The sequence below is a fragment of the Geotrypetes seraphini genome, chromosome 1, assembly GCF_902459505.1.
Source record: "Geotrypetes seraphini chromosome 1, aGeoSer1.1, whole genome shotgun sequence".
NCBI classification, from domain to species: domain Eukaryota; kingdom Metazoa; phylum Chordata; class Amphibia; order Gymnophiona; family Dermophiidae; genus Geotrypetes; species Geotrypetes seraphini.
In genome coordinates this window covers 465,502,711-465,521,594 of record NC_047084.1, presented here as the reverse complement: position 1 = coordinate 465,521,594, position 18,884 = coordinate 465,502,711, and the positions used below count along the sequence as shown (strand labels likewise).

Genomic DNA, 18,884 nt, shown 5'->3' with positions numbered 1-18,884 from the left:
AGCTTAGGTAGCTACCATGGATGGCCTCTTAGTTCTAAGCAATGTGGTGACAACATCCGAATAACCCTTGCTTGTTAGGGCCACCCGCTCAGGAGCCATGCCATAAGTCCAAAGTGTTCCAGATTCTTGATCGAAACCAGACTGAGTGAGAAGGGCCACTTGGACTGGCAGTCTGAGGTCTTTGTTCCTCTGGAGAAGGACTAGGTCCACATACCATGATCTGCATGGCCAATCGGGTGCCACTTGTACCAATAGAGCATGGGCCATGGGGAAAACACATACAAGAGCTTGTTCTCTGGCCACGGTTGGACTAACTTGTTCAATCCTTTACTTCCAAGTTCGTATCTGTGGCTGTAAAAATGAGGCAGCTTGGCAATGGCTGTCAAGGTCATTAGATCCATTTGTGGAGGCCCTCATCACCGAACTATGGTGTTGAACGCCTGTGGAGACAGTGACCATTCCCCCAGGCCGAGAGTCTGCCGACTGAGGAAGTTGGCCTGCACATTTTCCACTCCTGCTACGTGCGTGGCTAGAGAGCCTGCAAGTGAGTTTCTGCCCACAGAAAGAGGAGCTGAGCTTCTAGGTGTACAGGGGTGCTTCTGGTGCCTCCTTGCCTGTTGACATATGCTACCGTTGTCACATTGTCCAAGAAGACTGACTGCCTTGCCTCCAGAGACTTTGCCAGTGTCAGTAGCACTACATGAATGGCTTTGAGTTCCAGGCGATTTATGAACCACTTCTGCTGAGCCAGAGTCCAACGTCTCTGGATTGGGCATCCGCTGCAATGACCCCCACAACTGTAAAGGCTGGCATCGGTCATTAGTATCACCAAGGAGGCGATGGGAAGGGGCATGCCCTTGTACAGGGCAGCTATCCACAGACACCACAGCTCTTCACTGTAGGTAGCTAGGGGAGCAGCTGTTGTAGCAAGTTTATCCGAGTGAAGCAGCGAGAGAGAGTCCTGGAAGCGTCTCATGTGCGCTCTAGCCCAAGGAATCACCTCTATGGTCACCGCCTTAGACCCCAAGACCTGACGATAATGCCATGCTGTGGGTGCCGTGCAAAAAAAATGAAGGGGAAAGAAGCAGATCCCTGGAAAGAAGGCGGAGTTGAAAACATAATTGATAGTTTTCTGCAAGCAGCTTGCAAGTTGAGATACAGAACCCTATTGTTTCAGGACCACTAGACACATTGCACTAGAAATAAGTTTACTGCTGTAATTGTTTACTGCATATAATTAAATAAATGTAGCCAAACCTTGGAGTCTGTACAGCTAACAGCAAAAGATAATCACACAAACTCTTTGAATATCAACTGCATACTACTTATCTGCAACACTTAAGAGTTTCTGATTTACATTAAATATATCTAGTTTGTATGTAAACAAATTTCAGGAGGCATTTGTATCTCAGTATCCAATGTAGTAAGGGTATGTTGTCTGAAGCACCTTTCTAGAATGCTCTTATCTCACTGCACTTCCACAATATATGCTCTACTAGTGTTTTAGCCCGTTACATTAACGGGTGCTAGTAAAGCCTCCTTCCCTCACATGTTCCCTTCCATAGTTTATCCCACTCCCACCCTCCGAAGCTAGCTTGCCTGCCTGCCATCCCCCTGTGCAATAGAACGCTCTCCCCCCACCCCCCACTCCGCCAGCAGCACCTCTTCCCTGCTCCCCTCACTGCCTTCCATAGTTTGTCCCACCCCCACCCTCCGAAGCCAGCTTGCCTGCCTGCTTGCTATCCCCCCTGTGCATCCCCCTTGCCTTCCTGCCTCTCTTCCCCCCCCACCGCCAGCAGCACCTCTTCCCTGCTCCCCCTATCCAGCAGCACCTCTTCCCTGCTCCCCTCACTGCCTTCCATAGTTTGTCCCACCCCCACCCTCCGAAGCCAGCTTGCCTGCCTGCTTGCTAACCCCCCTGTGCATCCCCCTTGCCTTCCTGCCTCTCTTCCCCCCCCACCGCCAGCAGCACCTCTTCCCTGCTCCCCCTATCCAGCAGCACCTCTTACCTACTCCCCTGGTCCCTCTTCCCTGCTCCTCCGGTCCAGCAGCACCTTTTCCCTGCTGCCCCTCACTGCCTTCCAGTTTGGCCCTACCGCATCCTCCAAAGCCAACCTGCCTGCTAGCCATCCCCCTGTGCAATAGAACCCTCTCCCCCCTCCCCCGCCACTATCTCCGCCATGCAGCCGACCCCATTGACCCTCCCACCGCGAGACAGAGTGCCAGAAAGGCTAGTGCTAGGACAGATCCAGTCTTACCAGAACATAATTTGCATTAATATAGTCAGTGCTGGGGTCACTTCCTATATATTGAAGCCTCACCCTGTAATGATCGTCTGAAAGGAGAAGGGAGAGGTGATTGAGAAAGGTGCGAATGGAGGTGCTGTGAAGAGGAGGAAGAGACGCAGTGTGTACTCACAGGGCAGGACATTGGTGTATCTGTTCTTGGTCCTGTTCACTGGCTGCTCCGCTGCTGTCCTTGATTGGGTTGTGCCTACCCCCTCCTACCGCGAGACAACCGTTAAACCTCTGGCTCCAGCAGCGGCCGCATCACATTAAACACGCTGCTTCGCGGCCTTCTCATGCTCCGATTTCTTCTTCCACGCCGGCAGAGGAAATCAGAGCATGGGAAGGCCGCGAAGCAACGTCTTTAGTGTGATGCGGCCGCTGCTGGAGCTGGAGGTTTGTGCGTCTCGCGGTGGGAGGGTCAATGGGGTTTCATGTGCGCTGGGAAAGGGTGCCCGGGGGGAGGGGGGCGAACGACGGCGGTGAAGTTACAGTGAGTGAGGGAGGGAGGGAGTAGAAGCGCGCATGCGCACTCTTGCCTGCGGGGCCCTACAGCTCACGGAAAACGGAAGCAAGCCGGTAAGAGTGCACATGCGCGCTTAGGGTTTTATTATATTAGATAGTTCCAGGTGAGTTTTCAAATTTTGGCCAAAAGTTATTTTCTAGTGTTCTTACACTGCTTACCTTTTCTGGAGTGTGTAAATTCTACATAACTTAATTCTAACCAAATCAGTTTGTATCTTATGCAGAGACTGATTACTTTTGTGAGGAAGGAGTCACCTAGTGGTTAGAGATACAGCCTCAGCATCCTGAGGTTGTGGATTCAAGCCAGATGCTGCTCCTTGTGACCCCAGGCAAGTCACTTAATCCTTTATTGCTCTAGGTACATTAGATAAATTGTGAGCCTGCCAGGACAGATAGGGAAAAATGCTTGAGTACCTGAATGTAAACCACTTAGACAACCTCCATCACAGTCTTTATTTCCATTTCTGTTTCAATGTCTGAGAACATGCATCTTTGTTGGGAATTTATATGATACACATTTGTTATTTTGCCTTTTCATGGTTACCAAGCAGAGAAAATTACCTCAGGGTGAGGGGTGGTAGACATACCCTGCTGCCTTACCTGGGGTCGCTCTCAAACATGTGCTGTGTGCCATTGCCATGGTGAATGTCCCAATCCAGAATCAGTATCCTGCAACCATAGAGGAGATGCCACTAGCTTGAGGTCAATATTTTACATGAGGCCTGCTCCCTGCAACTATTCATACTGTGCAAAAAAACCTGCCCACCTGTGATCATGTGCATCATGTAAAAGAGAGATACCCCCTCTGTTCAAGTGACAACAGTGTGCACTGTATAAACTAGACATTCTTCTCTGATAAAAACTACCTCAAACCTCGTGTCAGCTTCTGGAGTAGGAATATGTTTCATCAGCTGATAAAGCAATATCCACTTACCTGATTGGCTGGCCTATTAATTCCTGTGCAAAGCGAGCTGCCAGAGCCACTGAATTAAAGAAGCAGAATCCACAGGCATTACTCCTCTCAGCATGGTGTCCTGGGGGACGTACAATTGCTATGGCATTCCTCACCTGGTGATGATCATGAGAAAGACAGAGACAGCTGAAAACTTTCTGCAAAAACCCTCCCCTAATCATTCAGGTCTCAAAGAAACATCACATGCAGTCTTCTCTGAGCTCTTTTAATCAGGTGGCTCTCATTATGCAGCTATTGTATACATTCTCTATACACCCTGTTAACCAGCTGTCTCTTGTCAGGGAGCTAGCACACATACTTGCTTTTTATTTCTTCCCCCTCTGGTTCTCATTAAAGAGACATTTTCCATGTCTAAGCAGTGCAGCAGCCTCCTGTGACCGAAGTAGCTGAATATATCAATATATCTCAGCTCCAAAGCTCGTTCCCTGTTGTATTTCATCCGACAGCAGATAGAGGAAATTCTGAGGCAGGCTATGAATGCATCAAAATTGTGGTAGAATGTGTGCATGAGGTACAGAAGGTAAAGGATGGGACTTTGGATTTAGCTCATGCTTTTGTCAGTAGCTCAAGGTGAGTTACATTCAGGTACAAGTATACTTTCCTGTTCCAGGAGGGCTTAAAATTTAAGTTTGCATCTGAGGCAATGAAGTTAAAAGGAGCAGCAGTGGGATTTGAATTTTGGCTTCCCTGGATCGCAGCCTGCTGCTCTTACCATTAATGCTACTTTCTCTTCCCCACCCCCATTCAAGTAGCAGCATGCTTACTGATTGCACCACTCACCTTTCTTGTAACTACTGCTTCCACAGCAGAGAAGGTACAGCCTGCAGCTAGAAGGGCACAGGCATAGGATTTGGAGTTGAGGTAAATTGAGTTATATTCATTTCCCTTCCGATGCAGATCCCTTGGTTTCATGTCTGTAGTTGATTGAAGGGTCTTGATGTAGTCCAGACTAAAAGAAAAAAAAAAGCTAGTGGTTACTGCAAAACTGCAAAGAGATTAATGCAACGACAGGTGAGACTAGGATCTGACTATTAGATCAGTGCATTTGAAGCAACAACGTAAATCCCAAATCTTAACAAAATTTCCCCAATGTTCAGATGGATATAAAGCACTGTTGATAAGACTTGATTATTTTAAATTATAAAAAAAATTAAAAATTTGATTTTATATAATTATACACTAAAATTTAACTGCAGCTATGCTAAACTTTTTAAATTGTGCCCCACTGAGCAAAAAAGTACAGAAGTGGGGTATGTGACATATTTGTACCACAAGATACAGAGATATCAACTGCATAATCCTGAATAATCTCAGTCCCAGGTATGAACTAATTACAATTTTAAAAAATAAGGCACGTTTATCAATTTTAAAAAAAAAAAAAAGTAATTTAATCCCAGAAATCACATATCCTACTTGGGGCTCTTGCAGTTTTTAGGCTACAGAACTTGAAAAACATCAAAGTTGTGAAAAAAATTTGCATAGTCCCATTCTACTGATCCCTATAGGACACAAAACTTTCAAAAATTAAAGTTGCCTCTCCAAACTTTTATTGCCAATATTTCTGTTACCCCGCTTTTGGTACCTTTTCACTTATGTATTGCAAACATACCACCCTTATTTTATGGTCTCAAATATTAATGAATGGGTCTTTCACATACTGTGTGATCTACCATTTGATAATGGATATTCATTTTTGGTTTTCATCTCATGAGAATGAAGGGAAGGAAAAGGATTTGGGATTTAGCTCACAATTTTCAATTGTAACTCAAGGCAAGTTACATTCCCAGTATCCTTCAGCACTTGCTTCTGGGAGTTTCTGAATTTTCAGCTCCAGTTTCTCAGCAGTCATGTCAGCAAAGACACAAGTGGGATAGGATTATTGTTATTCTGGGTCAAGCAAGACAGAAGGGTTAGATGAGATAGAGAGATAATGGAGAAATTAGGTCTTACCTATTAATTTTCTTTCCTTTAGTCCTAGCACACCATCTAGAAATGGGGGGTAGGGGGGATTATGCTTGTCAACCAGCAGATATAGACAGAGAACAAAGACCTGCGAGTTTTGCTTTATAAAGGCACCGTGCAGCCTTAGGTCTTCAGCATCTTGAATGACAAATCAATGGAGACAAGGTGATTTCCGTTTTATTTGAGTTATAGGAACCTATTCATAATAAACAATTTGTAGAAAACATGACTATAAAAAGAATGGCTTTGAAATCATAAGAAGAAACTGTACTTGTCAATAATTATAAAGCATCCAGCCGAACCAATGGCAATATCCTTATGTAGCACTCAGGATGGCTTCTGCACTGGTGTAGTAGGACTAAAGGAAAGAAAATTAACAGGTAAGACTTCTTTCTCCTTCCTTATCTATTACCAAAGCAGTCCTTAAGGAGAATGGGGGCCTGAAATCCCAGCCTAGATAACTTTGGCTCCAAATGCAGCCTCTGCTTGCACTTCTATATCTAACCTATAAATGCCTAGCAAATATATGAAGGGAAAACCACATCACTGCACAAAACTCTGCACAGTAGGCTGTAAACCCTCTGATGGAATGAGCTATTAAACTTATGAGGCTGTTTTACTCTCATAATATAAATTTACAAGGTTGTTTTTATGAGTCAAGAGGCAATAGAGCCTTAGAGCCTGCTTCCACCCTTTCTAGAACCTCCAAAAAGAATTAAATCTCTCCAACTTTCAGAAATCATTTGTTACGGGGGCGTGGCTTGGTGGCGCACAAGATGGAGGGGTAATCGCGGCGCTCCTCTAACCCAGGCAGCAAGTAGAAAATTTTGAAAAGTATTTTGCGGCTTTTTCTTTCCCGCAGCTATAACAAAACGTTGTTTAGTATGGCGGCTACGCAGCAAGCAAAATTAGAAACAACTTTCGCAGCAGGAGGGACGGTGAAGCATGTTAAACACGATCAGGTTATACTGTTGAAAGTGCCTCTCCCTGCTGAAACTGCAGACATGCTAGATAAAAACGAAGTAATGGCGGAATTACGGAGCATTAAGCAAATGCTTCAAGACAGCGCAATTAGAATTTCAGAAGTAAATGAAGAAGTGTTAAATTTAAACAGGCAAATAGAAGTTGCCAATCAGAGAGTGTCGCTACTAGAAAACAAAATGGAGCAGATGGAAATCAACGCGATTCAATGTAAAACTGACAGTCAAGATATCAAAGAAATGAAGAAACAACTTGAAGACTACGAAAATAGAGGAAGGAGAAAGAATGTGAAATTTATTGGATTAGCTGAAAATTTGGAAGGGGGAAACGCTATCCAATTTTTGGAAAATCTTTTACCAAAGTTACTGCAATTAAATTCAAAACATCCCATAGAAATAGAACAAGCATACAGGATTCCATCCAAACGGTCAACTAACCAAGTGAAGCCAAGGCCTTTAATTTTCAAGCTCTTACGATTCCAGCAGGCCTTGGAAATATTAAATTTGGCTAAAGCTGACAGATACTTAAATTATAAAGGATCAAAGTTGCTGTTTTTGCTGGATTTTGCAAAAAACACGGCGAACATACGAAAACAATTCCTCCTGTTAAGACCTCAATTGAAAGAAAAGGGGCTCACATATGGCTTGTACTATCCTGCAAAAATGAGAGTGACAAGTGGAAACAAGTCCTTATATTTTGAAGATCCGGAAAAGTTAAAGGACTTCTTGTCAAATTCTGAGCCTATGTCTATTTAAATGGATTGAATTTAATAACCTAGACTTTACAATGCTAGGAGGTTCTTCTTTACCCAACGTGTGGTGGACACCTGGAATGCGCTTCAAGAGGGCATAATAGGGCAGAGTACGGTACTGGGGTTCAAGAAAGGATTGGACAATTTCCTGCTGGAAAAGGGGCTAGAGGGGTATAGATAGAGGATTACTGCACAGGTCCTGGACCTGTTGGGCCTCCGTGTGAGTGGACTGCTGGGCACGATGGACCTTAGGTCTGACCTAGCGGAGGCATTGCTTATGTTCTTATGTATTTGGATTAAAAAAACACATTGGATGAAACAATGCAAGTGAATGAAAAAATTTTATTACAGAAGGTAACAGAAATGTGTGAGCAATGGAATCCTTTACATCTTTCTTGGTGGGGGAGAGTCCAAACTATTAAAATGATGATATTGCCTGTGATGTTATCAAATGAGTTATGTTACCAGTTTTCTTTAAGGGGTCCTTCTATAAGAAGTTAAATACTATTCTTACAAAATTTATTTGGCTGGGTAAAACTCCTAGAGTAGCTTTAGTATCTTTACAGAAAACAATTACAGAAGGAGGGGTAAATTTTCCCAATTTTTATAGGCATCATCAAGCCTATATTTTGCGCAAAGGTATGTATTGGGTCCTCCCAGAGCTCATTGAAAATACACCAGATTGGTTATGGTTGGAATGGCGACTCATGTTTCCTCTGCGATTATGCCATGCTCTTAGTATCAAAGTGCCTAGATTATATAAGGAAAACAGAATATTTGTAGATACGTGAAAAACATTATGATATGTCAATAATTTAACACCTATTCCAATTCACAAATCAACAAATCAAACTATTGGGGGGGCGTGGCTTAACGCGAACACGAATGGACGTGTAATCGCTGAGCTCCTCTTCATTTAGGCAACTGAAGATAAAAAATAATATTCCCTTCTTGAAGATTACATCAAAAAATAATTATTATTGATGATGATACTACCTCTTAAGATTAAAGTTGAAGATTGAGTGAATAACAGCTAAATAATCAGAGTGCCGACATCAAGACGCTGACATCGAAGAAAAGCTGAGAGAAGGTAATTTCGCCGGCTTTTGTCTGTGCTGAGACGGCAAGCAGAGAGTGAAAGTGATAGAAACTTAAACTGATCAACGAATGTAAAATTTGTTGGTGTTGGGAAGGAGAGAATTACAAAGAGAAAAGATGAAAAGGGAATGAGTTGTGGCGGTTTGAAACAGACCTCTCCCGCCCGCGCTGAACAGAGACTCTGGAGGCAAAGAATCGGAAGATTTTCTCTTTGCTAAGACAGTGGAAGATTGGGGAGAGGGTACGCTGAGGCGATGAAAGCTGATTAAAAGTTAAAAAGAAGAGAACTGATCTGGTTGTGAGGCTGCTGTCAGTTGATCTGTATGGCGGTTTGATTTCTCCTGCCGGCGCTGACTCAGAGCCCTACGAGTGGTGAAGAGAGAGATCAATATTGTCCTTTTGCCGGTTTCTTTTTTGTGAGAATAGACTATTTTAAATAGAGAAAGTTGGATCGGTACGGTTTAGAGAAGAAATATTAAAAACTTAAACTTAAACTGACCAAAAAGGGCAGGGAAGTAAGAGAAAGACTGATTCTAGTGTGAAGCCTGTTGTCGGTTGAATTCCTGAACTATGGCGGTTTGAAATTACCCTTCACAGACAGTCGGAGCCCTGAGATCAACTAATTACTTGAAGTATTGAAAAAAATAGATCTCATTATGTGGCAGTTGTCAGTTTAACAATCTAAAGCTGAGACAGTTTGAAGCAGCTCTCTTTCAGCCAGTATTGAGTTGGAATCCTGAGAAAGATCAAATTATCCTCTGCTTGAAGCAATTTCTTGAAGTACAAGTGAGAGATCAAACAATTTGATTGGAAAAATTGTGAAAGAATTTTGTATTCTGACCAGCTATATTGAAACCAAAAAAAAGGAAAAAGATTATTCTTTGATAAAAAAAAAAGGGGATTAAAAAAAAAATTTGAGAAAGAGGAATACTTGCATTTTCTCTCAATAATTAAGTGCTGAAGCACTGAAGACAAATAAATATCAGCTTACTAAAATAAATACTGAATTGAATATTAATTTCCTCTGACAAAGCTGCGATTGGGCTTGTGAGAGAGGAGACAGAGAAAAGGTTTAACGGAACTTTAAAAAACTGAAACAGTAAGACATTGAGGAAATTGAGAGACGCTGAGAAAAAACAGAAGAAAATTGCTTAAAGTTGGTCAAAATAGGAAAAATAACTCTAAAAAAGTGTTGCTCTCCTCAATCAGGGCTGCGATTGGGCTTGTGAGAGGAGAAAAAAAAGAGTTCCCCTACTTCAATGAAAAAGTGAAAGTGAGAAAAGAATTTTCAAACTGACATAGGTAAAGGAAAAAGAAAAGAGCTTAAAAAGAAAAATATCTACTTCAAAAGATAGAACAAAATCTTGGAAGAAAAGAGATTAAAAACCTAAGAATACCAAATCTAAAAGACTAAATACAAGAAATAAGAATAACAAAGAAAAAGAAAACAACAACATGACAAGTACCAGACAAAACAAAAATGAGGCTGGTACATCTGCAAAAAGACAGAAACAAGAACAAATAACACCAAGCAAAATACCACTTCCTATCGAAGAATCAGACACATTAAGCAAAGCTGAAGTCATGGAAGAATTAAAACAAATCAAACAAATGCTTAAAGAAACTATAACTAATATGTCTGAAATGAAAGAAGAAATTTTAAATATACATAGACAAATGGAAGTTAACAACAAAAGAACAACTGAACTAGAATCAAAAATGGAAACTATAGAATGTGAATCAAAAAGATGTAAAAACGACAACCTGGAATTAAATAAATTAAAAGATCAACTGGAGGATTACGAGAATAGAGGAAGAAGAAAGAACATCAAACTCTTTGGAATACAAGAAAATCTAGAGGGAAAAAATACTATCCTTTTCCTTGAAAATTTAATTCCAAAAATTCTACAATTAGACTTGAAACAACCAATTGAAATTGAAAGGGCGCATAGAATCCCAATAAAAAATCTAGAAAATAAAAACAGACCAAGACCAATCATTTTCAAAATGTTGAGATACCAACAAGCACTAGAGATACTAAATGCTGCAAAAAAAGATAAAAACTTAAATTATAAAGGATCAAGATTATGGTTTTTACCAGACTTCGCCAAAAACACAGCAACTAAAAGGAAAAGATTACTAGACATGAGACCTCTACTCAAAGAAAAAGGATTTAAATATGGTCTATACTACCCGGCGAAAATGAGAGTGTCATCTGGAGACAAGTCCTTATATTTTGAGGATCCCGAAAAACTAAAAGAGTTTCTCTCTAAACCAGAACCTATGATATATTAACATAATATATTAAGATGGTTTAGAAGACTCTATGAAAAAATAGAAAATATAACATATCGAAATATTTGAAGAAATGGAGGAAAACAATACAAAGAAAAGACAATAATAATTATATGAAAGAAAGAACAGAATATAGGAAAATTATTAAATAATACACTGCATATATGTTTAAAATAATTATATGTTGAAATCATAATACTAAGGAAATACAAATTAACATATTGTTAAATGGAAAATGATACATTAATAAAAAGTTATGGAAAATGATTAAATATATATAAAAGATCAATATAGATAGATAGAAGGGAAATTTGTTTAAACAATTGAATATTGATTGCCTGGAATGGGGAGAATGTTAGGATTACAGTTCCAATGTGTATCCTTAAGCAGCCAATATATTGGGTGGGAAAGGGAGGGATAAGGAGAATATTTATTAGAATAATTAAGGGAGATACATTAGGGTTAAATATGTGTGTCATGAAGAAAATTTTTTGGATATTAAATATGAAAGAGGAGAGGAAGAATAAGATAATGAAAAATATTAAAATATATAATGTCTTTTAAAATATATTCTATTAATGTCAATGGCCTGAATCACGTAATTAAAAGGAAAAAAATATTAACATTTTTAAAAAAACAAAATGCAGATATATACTGTCTGCAAGAGACCCATCTTAATATGAAGGAATCACAGAAATTATCAGGTGGATGGATAAAAGAATGTTTTTTTGCTCCAGCAGTGGGCAAAAAAGCAGGGGTTGCAATCCTTATAAATAAAAAATGTATGGCCAATATAAAGGTAAAAAATTCAGATCCACATGGAAGATGGATACATATCGATATAGGTATGGGAAATGATACCCTGACGTTATTTAATATATATGCCCCTAATTCGAATCAATCAGAATTTTTCAAAAAGCTACAAAATATGTTATTACCACTGGCTGCCTCTAATTTAGTGGTGGCTGGAGATTTTAATGCTGTAATGGATCCATTATTGGATAAAAAACCAGGTAAAAGTATTAAATCTTTAGGTCTAGATAATTTAGTTCGATCATGTGATTTGAAAGATATATGGCGTATTCTTCATTTTAATGATCAGGAGTATTCATTTTGTTCACAGGTTCATAAATCATTTTCAAGAATAGATTATATTTTTGTTTCAACAAATAAAGTGCAACAAGTGATTAAAGCCTCCATTGATCCTATTATCATTTCGGATCATGCGGGAATATGGATAGAATTACAATTAGATCAATTAGAAAATAATAGACCTCTTTGGAGATTTGATAATGCATTGCTTGTGGATGACAAATTTTTGGAAAATTTTAAAACACAAATTAATGAATTTTTTCAAATAAATTTAGTGGAAGATACATCTATAGAGAATGTATGGGATGCATTTAAAGCAACTATGAGGGGTAATATCATATCATATTCAGCTTTTATTAGGAAACAAATTAAAAAACAATATATAGAATTAGAAAAAGAAATAAAAATATTAGAAGCTAAATTGATAAGTAAATGGGAATATGAAGTTTTGCAAGCTCTTTTGAAAGTAAAAGGTAAATATAATGAATTAACTTCAAAAATGATAAGAAAAGATTTGTTTTCCAAACAAACGGTGTATTATGGAAATTCTAATAAGGCGGGAAAATTATTAGCAAATTATCTTAAGGCAAAAAAAAGGAGAACTAATATTAATGGAATAAAAGATGATAATGGTATAATAACAAATCAAACAAATATAATATTAAAACAATTTTTAAATTTTTATAAGGATCTATATTCTTCCGAACCTTATTTGGAGAAACAAAAAGATGGAAAAAAATTTTTAGATTTAATAAATGGACCTAAGATTCCTGATCATATAAAACGAAGTTTAGAAGAACCTATATCATTAAAAGAATTAGAAACAGCATTGAGATCTCTTAGAGTTGGATCCGCTCCAGGTGGTGATGGTTACACAGTAGAATTTTATAAAACATTTCAAAATATCCTCTCCCCACATTTATTAAAATTATATCAGACACAACTTATAAAAGGTAATATAAAAGGTACTATGGCTGAATCAATAATAATTGTTTTGCCTAAGCCAAATAAAGATCCTACTTTGGTTTCAAACTACAGGCCTATATCTTTGATAAACGTTGATAATAAACTTTTGGCGAAAATTTTGGCTTTGAGATTAGCCAAAGCTCTCCCACATATTATAGATATGCATCAAACGGGTTTCGTTGCTAAAAGACATTCCTCCAATAACTCTAGACTATTATTTCACATGCTAAACTTATCAAAAAAAATGGATGAACCGGCATTTACAGTTTCATTAGATGCTGAGAAAGCATTTGATAGGGTAGAATGGAATTTTATGTATCAGGCTTTAGAATGGTTTGGTATAGGTTCTGGATTTATACAAATGGTAAAAACATTGTATAGCTTCCCGATTGCAAGATTAAATATTAATAATAAGATATCTGATGGTTTTCAATTGCAGAGGGGAGTTAGACAAGGTTGTCCTTTATCTCCTTTGTTATTTGATGTTGTATTAGAACCCTTATTGTTAGCAATACAGCAAACGAGGGAGATACAAGGAATTCCATATTCAGATATGGAATATAAAATTTCGGCTTATGCTGATGATATTTTGCTTTATTTGAGAAATCCAGAGTCTACCTTATCTTCTTTATTGGAATTAATTGATAAGTTTGGCAAATTTTCAGGTTATAAAATTAATTGGAATAAATCTGAAATTATACCCTTGAATGTTTACTGTGTAAAAGGATTATTTGATATTTTTCCATTCATATGGAAAGAAGAAGGATTTAAATATCTAGGCATTCAAGTTAAAAAAACAATTGAAGATACTGTAAAAGAAAATGAAAAATATGTATTAAAAAAAGTAACGGAGTTATGTGAACAATGGAACCCATTACATATATCTTGGTGGGGCAGAGTTCAAACTATTAAAATGATGATGTTGCCTGTGGTTTGCTACCAAATGAGTATGATACCTATTTATTTTCAGGGGTCCTTTTATAAGAAGCTTAATAGAATTTTAACAAAATTTCTTTGGCTTGGTAAAACACCTAGAATAGCTTTGGTAACCTTACAAAAATCAATTAAGGAGGGAGGGGTAAATTTTCCAAATTTCTATAGGTACCATCAAGCCTATATTCTACGTCAGGGTATGTATTGGATCCTCCCAGAACTTATAGATAATACACCAGATTGGTTATATTTGGAATGGCGCCTTATGTTTCCCCTAAATTTAGTTCATTTACCAAGTATTAATATACCTAAAAGATACAGAGAAAATAAAATAATAATGGATACTTGGAAAACATTGAGATTTATTGATAAATTAACACCCATCCCAATATATAAATCAACTAATCAATCCATATGGATAAACTCCAAGATCAAAGTAGGCGGAGCTCAAATCCTTTGGAAGAACTGGATTATTGCAGGAATTAGATCTCTAGATGATATTATTTCAGAAGGTAAACTGCTGGATTTTTCACAATTGCAACATAGATTTGGTCTTAATAAAACACAAAGTTTTAAATGGTTGCAATTGAAGCAGGCCATTCAGGTTGGGTTCCCTGAATGGAAATCATTAAACAATCAATATAGTTTAAAGTTCTTATGCTTTAAAGCAGACTTCCTAGGACATCAAGCCGCATTGTGGTATAAATTAATATCTGGATATTTGAATAAAAAACCAAAAAATGGTCTAAGAGACATTTGGAGCATTGAGATTGGACATCAAATTAATGCATCTCAATGGCCACTAATTTGGTCTTGGAGAATGGGATGTACAGTGTCAGCGTCTATGAGACAAACATGGTTCTTTTTATTACATAGAGCTTTTTGGACCCCTACTCGTTTACAAAAACTAGACAGTTCTAAGTCTAATAGATGCTGGCACTGTAATCTAGAACCAGGGACATTAGATCATTTATTATATCATTGTCCTTATATTAAAATTTTTTGGAATTCAATTTGGCCACAAATTAATAAATTAATGGAAAATCATATTGCAATATCATATGATACAATTTTATTTGGAACAATGATGAGAAAAAAAAGTCAAATTTCACCAGAAAATAATAAACTTTTATTAATTATGACAGGGGTTGCCATTCAACATATAACTAACAATTGGAAAAATTACAACAACCTAAACTACACATTTTGGTGGAATACAATATGCCATGTTTTTAAAATGGAAAGAACAATAGCAATACAAAAGGGGACATATAATAAATTTATAAAAATATGGGGGCCATTGACAAAATACTGTAATGATTAAATAATAGAATACTTTTTCTTCTTTTCTTCTTTTAGAGATTTTTTTTTTTATGACACACATATAGGGGGGGTAAAGAAAACAATTTATATATAATATATTATAATATATGATACAAAATGTAACAAATGATTAAAAAATAATAGAAGGGTGGGGGGAGGGAAAATGAATAAAATTTATCCAGAATATATTGTATTAGATATAAATATGTTATTGAATAATTATCAATTGTATTCTAATATGTTGTATACTTTTATAAAATTTGAAAATATTATATTAAAGCAATAAAAGGGTGGGGGGAGGGTGAAGGGGAAAATCAAATTCAGACATACATTGTGTTAGATATAAAAGTGTTACCATGCATTTATCAAATGTATTTTATTATTATGTACACTTTTTGTAAAATTTGAAAATAAAAATATAATGGAAAAAAAAAAAAACAAATCAAACTATTTGGCTAAACTCCAAGATTCAAATTGGCGGATTTAAGGAAGCATTGGATGATAGCAGGAATACATACTTTAGAGGATGTTATATCTAATGGCTTTTCACATTTGCCAAAACAGCAAAATGAAAAAACCCTTTCAAAATATATAGCCAATATAAGCCTAAGAAAGATACTACTAAAAAATTGGCTAAAACACCTTAGACCTGAGGAGGAAAGTCTGGCAAAACGGTTATTCCATGGGAGAAAACAGGATTTAAAGTAGTGGACATCAGTATGAGCCCATCATGGATAACGTAAACCTCTGGCTCAGGCTAAATCTCAAAGGTGACCAGCACCAGACATCACATTTGCAACATAAATTTGAACTTAATAAATCACAAAGTTATAGATGGTTGCAACTGAAGCAGGCTATTCAGGTAGGGTTCCCTGAATGGAAAAATTTAAATAATCAGTATAGTTTGGAATTCTTATGCTTTCAGATAGACTTCCTGGGACACCAGGCCGCACAGTGGTATAAATTGTTAGCTGGATTTATAAATAAGAAACCAAAAACTGGTCTTAGGGACATTTGGAGTATTGAGATTAAGCAGCAAATTCCTGCATCTCAATGGCCACAAATCTGGTCTTGGAGGGTGAGATGTACAATGTCAGCATCTACGAGACAAACTTGGTTTTTTCTGTTACATAGAGCATTATGGACCCCTGTTAGGTTACAAAAGTTGGACAGCTCTAAGTCTAATAAATGTTGGCAATGTCATCTCGAAGCAGGGACTTTAGATCACTTATTGTTCTACTGTCCATTTATTTTGGCTTTTTGGAAATCAATATGGGGCCAAATAAATTGCTTCTTAGAAAATCCAGTGGCATTATCCTATGATACTGTGCTTTTTGGCATGTCAATGAGAACTAAAAGTCAAATATCATCTAAAAACAACAGGCTTTTATTAATAATGACAGGAGTTGTCATACAACAAATTACGAGCAATTGGAAGAATTGGACGAGGCTTAATTAGAGTTTTTGGTGGAATTCACTGTGTCGTGTATAAAATGGAAAGAATATTAGCCATTCAGAAAGGGAATTTTAATAAATTTCAGGAGATTTGGGAGCCATTAGCAAAATACTGTAATGTTTAATTAATGTTTTTCCCTATGTCATGCACATCCGGGAGGGGGGAGGTTGGGGGGGTCTGTTAGATTTTAGATATATTTGGGTTCATTATAGAAATGTTATGTGATTGCATTGTGATTGTTTAGGAGGGAGGGGGGATTAATTCTGAAATGGATATAAATGGAATATTAAGTGTGTTATTGATGTATAAAATGTGGTATTTATTGTTACACTTACTGTAAGTTTTTTTGTTTTTTGTTTATTTATCAAATTTTCAAAAAACATATCAAGTAGACACTTGTATAGAAAGGAGAAGCAATAAAGAAAAATAAAATTCCAAAGTAACATTAATCACTTTCACAGCAAAAGTAATCATAGTCTCCTCCTCAAGTCCTCAATTCATGGATCCAAGATATAAAGCAGTGAGCCAAAAAGAATCATTGAAATATAAAGAAGAAGAAAAACAGGGATATAGTCAGCTGGAGGAAGTGATCAAATTAAACAATGAGCATTCATTATGTCATTGTCCCAGCTTTCAGGTGTGCAGCTGACAGTAAGGTTGTCAGCTGCATAGGGTCAAAGAAGACATATTTTTGCTTTTGATATAATATCACACATTTACATGGGTGTCTTAAGAAGAAGGAAGCTCCAAGAGCAATAACTCCCGGCTTCAAAATCAGAAATTCACGACGTCGCTTCTGGGTATCTCGTGCCAGGTCCGGAAATATTTGTATTTTAAATCCCAAAAATTCTTTTAGCTTATTTTTGAAGTAAAGTCTCAGCAACCAGTTTTTGTCTGGTGCCAAGGCAACAATAAGAAGTAAAGTTGCAGGCATCGCTATTTCCTTATCTGACTGTTCCAACATCAATGAAACATTTAAATTCTGTTGGACCTCTGACGATGGTAGTGGTTCTTGGTTTTGTCCTTGGACCCTTTGTGTAAGCAGATAATAAACCTGAGAAAGTGGTGGAAGCAATTCTTCTGATATGTCCAATATTTCTGTCATATACCTTTTTATCATATCTCTCGGAGGTATTGTTGCCACTCTAGGAAAATTAATTAACCTGAGATTATTATTGCGAGAAAGATTATCCAGAGCTTCCAATTTTCTTCTCATATTTGTATTATCTCTCATTAATGTTTCATTAAATTGTTTGGTGGCAGCATTTGAGTTTTTAAGGTCCTGTATTTCAGTTTGTAAGCTTTTAATATCTGTTTCATGGGTGTTTAATTTTAATTCAATTTGAGAAATTTGAGGTTTAATTGATTTTGCCAGGTCCGTCACTAGATCCCATATCGCCTCAAGAGTTATTTCTCTGGGTTTCTCTATTATATTAGATTGTTCAGATTGAATAGGAAGATTAAGTATAGCAGACCTCTCCTCCTGTATGCTGTTCTCCTGGAAGCTGCAGTCCCTCATGCTGTTATGAGCCTCAGCCAATACAGGATTCCCCAAACAGGATTCCAAATCCAGTCTCCCCTGTCTGGTGTCTAATGCCTCACGGGACAGGAGCTCACCGACCTCCGATGGCTCCACTGTCCGAGGGGAACTGGTGCTCTGAGGGAGAGGGGGAGGTGCTCTAGCGTCGGGACTCAGCGAGATCTCCAGTCCCGGGGAGACCGCCTCTTGCTCACCAACGAGAGCCTCCAACGGTGAAGCCACCGCTGCCGCCGACACTTCCTGCATCCGGCGGATTAGGTCCTCAATGTTGCCGACTTTTGCGGGGTCGAGGCGCCGTGAGGCTACAGCGGCACTTTGGCCCCTTCTTTTCGGCATTGTCAGGTAAGGACAGAAAGTCACAGGAAGAAAAAAAGCCTGCAATTCAAACGAGAATCTAACTGGGAAGCTCAGCTAGCTGTCCCGTCGGCCATCTTGGATCCCCTGTATCTTACTGTAAGTTTTGAAAATAATAAAGAATTGGAAAAAAAAAAAAGAAATCATTTGTTACTTCAAGATACTTAAAAAGCACTTAGAAACAGAAATACAAAGGCAGATAAAAACCATATGGCCTATCAAGTCTGCCCGACCATACCTTCTACTATCTCCTCCTCGCCCCAAGCTTTCTTGAATTCAGACACTTTTTGTCTCCATCACCTCCACCAGGCGGCCATTCCAAACATTCACTACTCTTTCCATGAAAGTAT

At 37.9% G+C, this 18,884-nt stretch overlaps 1 protein-coding gene across 6 annotated transcripts in view; it reads right to left on the bottom strand.

Annotated features, from left to right (window-relative positions):
- Positions 1-18,884, bottom strand: part of HDAC6 (histone deacetylase 6) — a 155,903-nt gene that overhangs the window by 33,072 nt on the left and 103,947 nt on the right. For all 6 annotated transcript variants that reach the window (XM_033923827.1, XM_033923844.1, XM_033923853.1 and 3 more), the window contains 3 exons: positions 4,564-4,732; positions 3,745-3,878; positions 3,411-3,479 (listed from right to left, as the gene is read on the bottom strand). In XM_033923827.1, the coding sequence (XP_033779718.1) occupies positions 3,411-3,479; positions 3,745-3,878; positions 4,564-4,732 (372 nt within the window). The remainder of the gene's footprint in view (positions 1-3,410; positions 3,480-3,744; positions 3,879-4,563; positions 4,733-18,884) is intronic.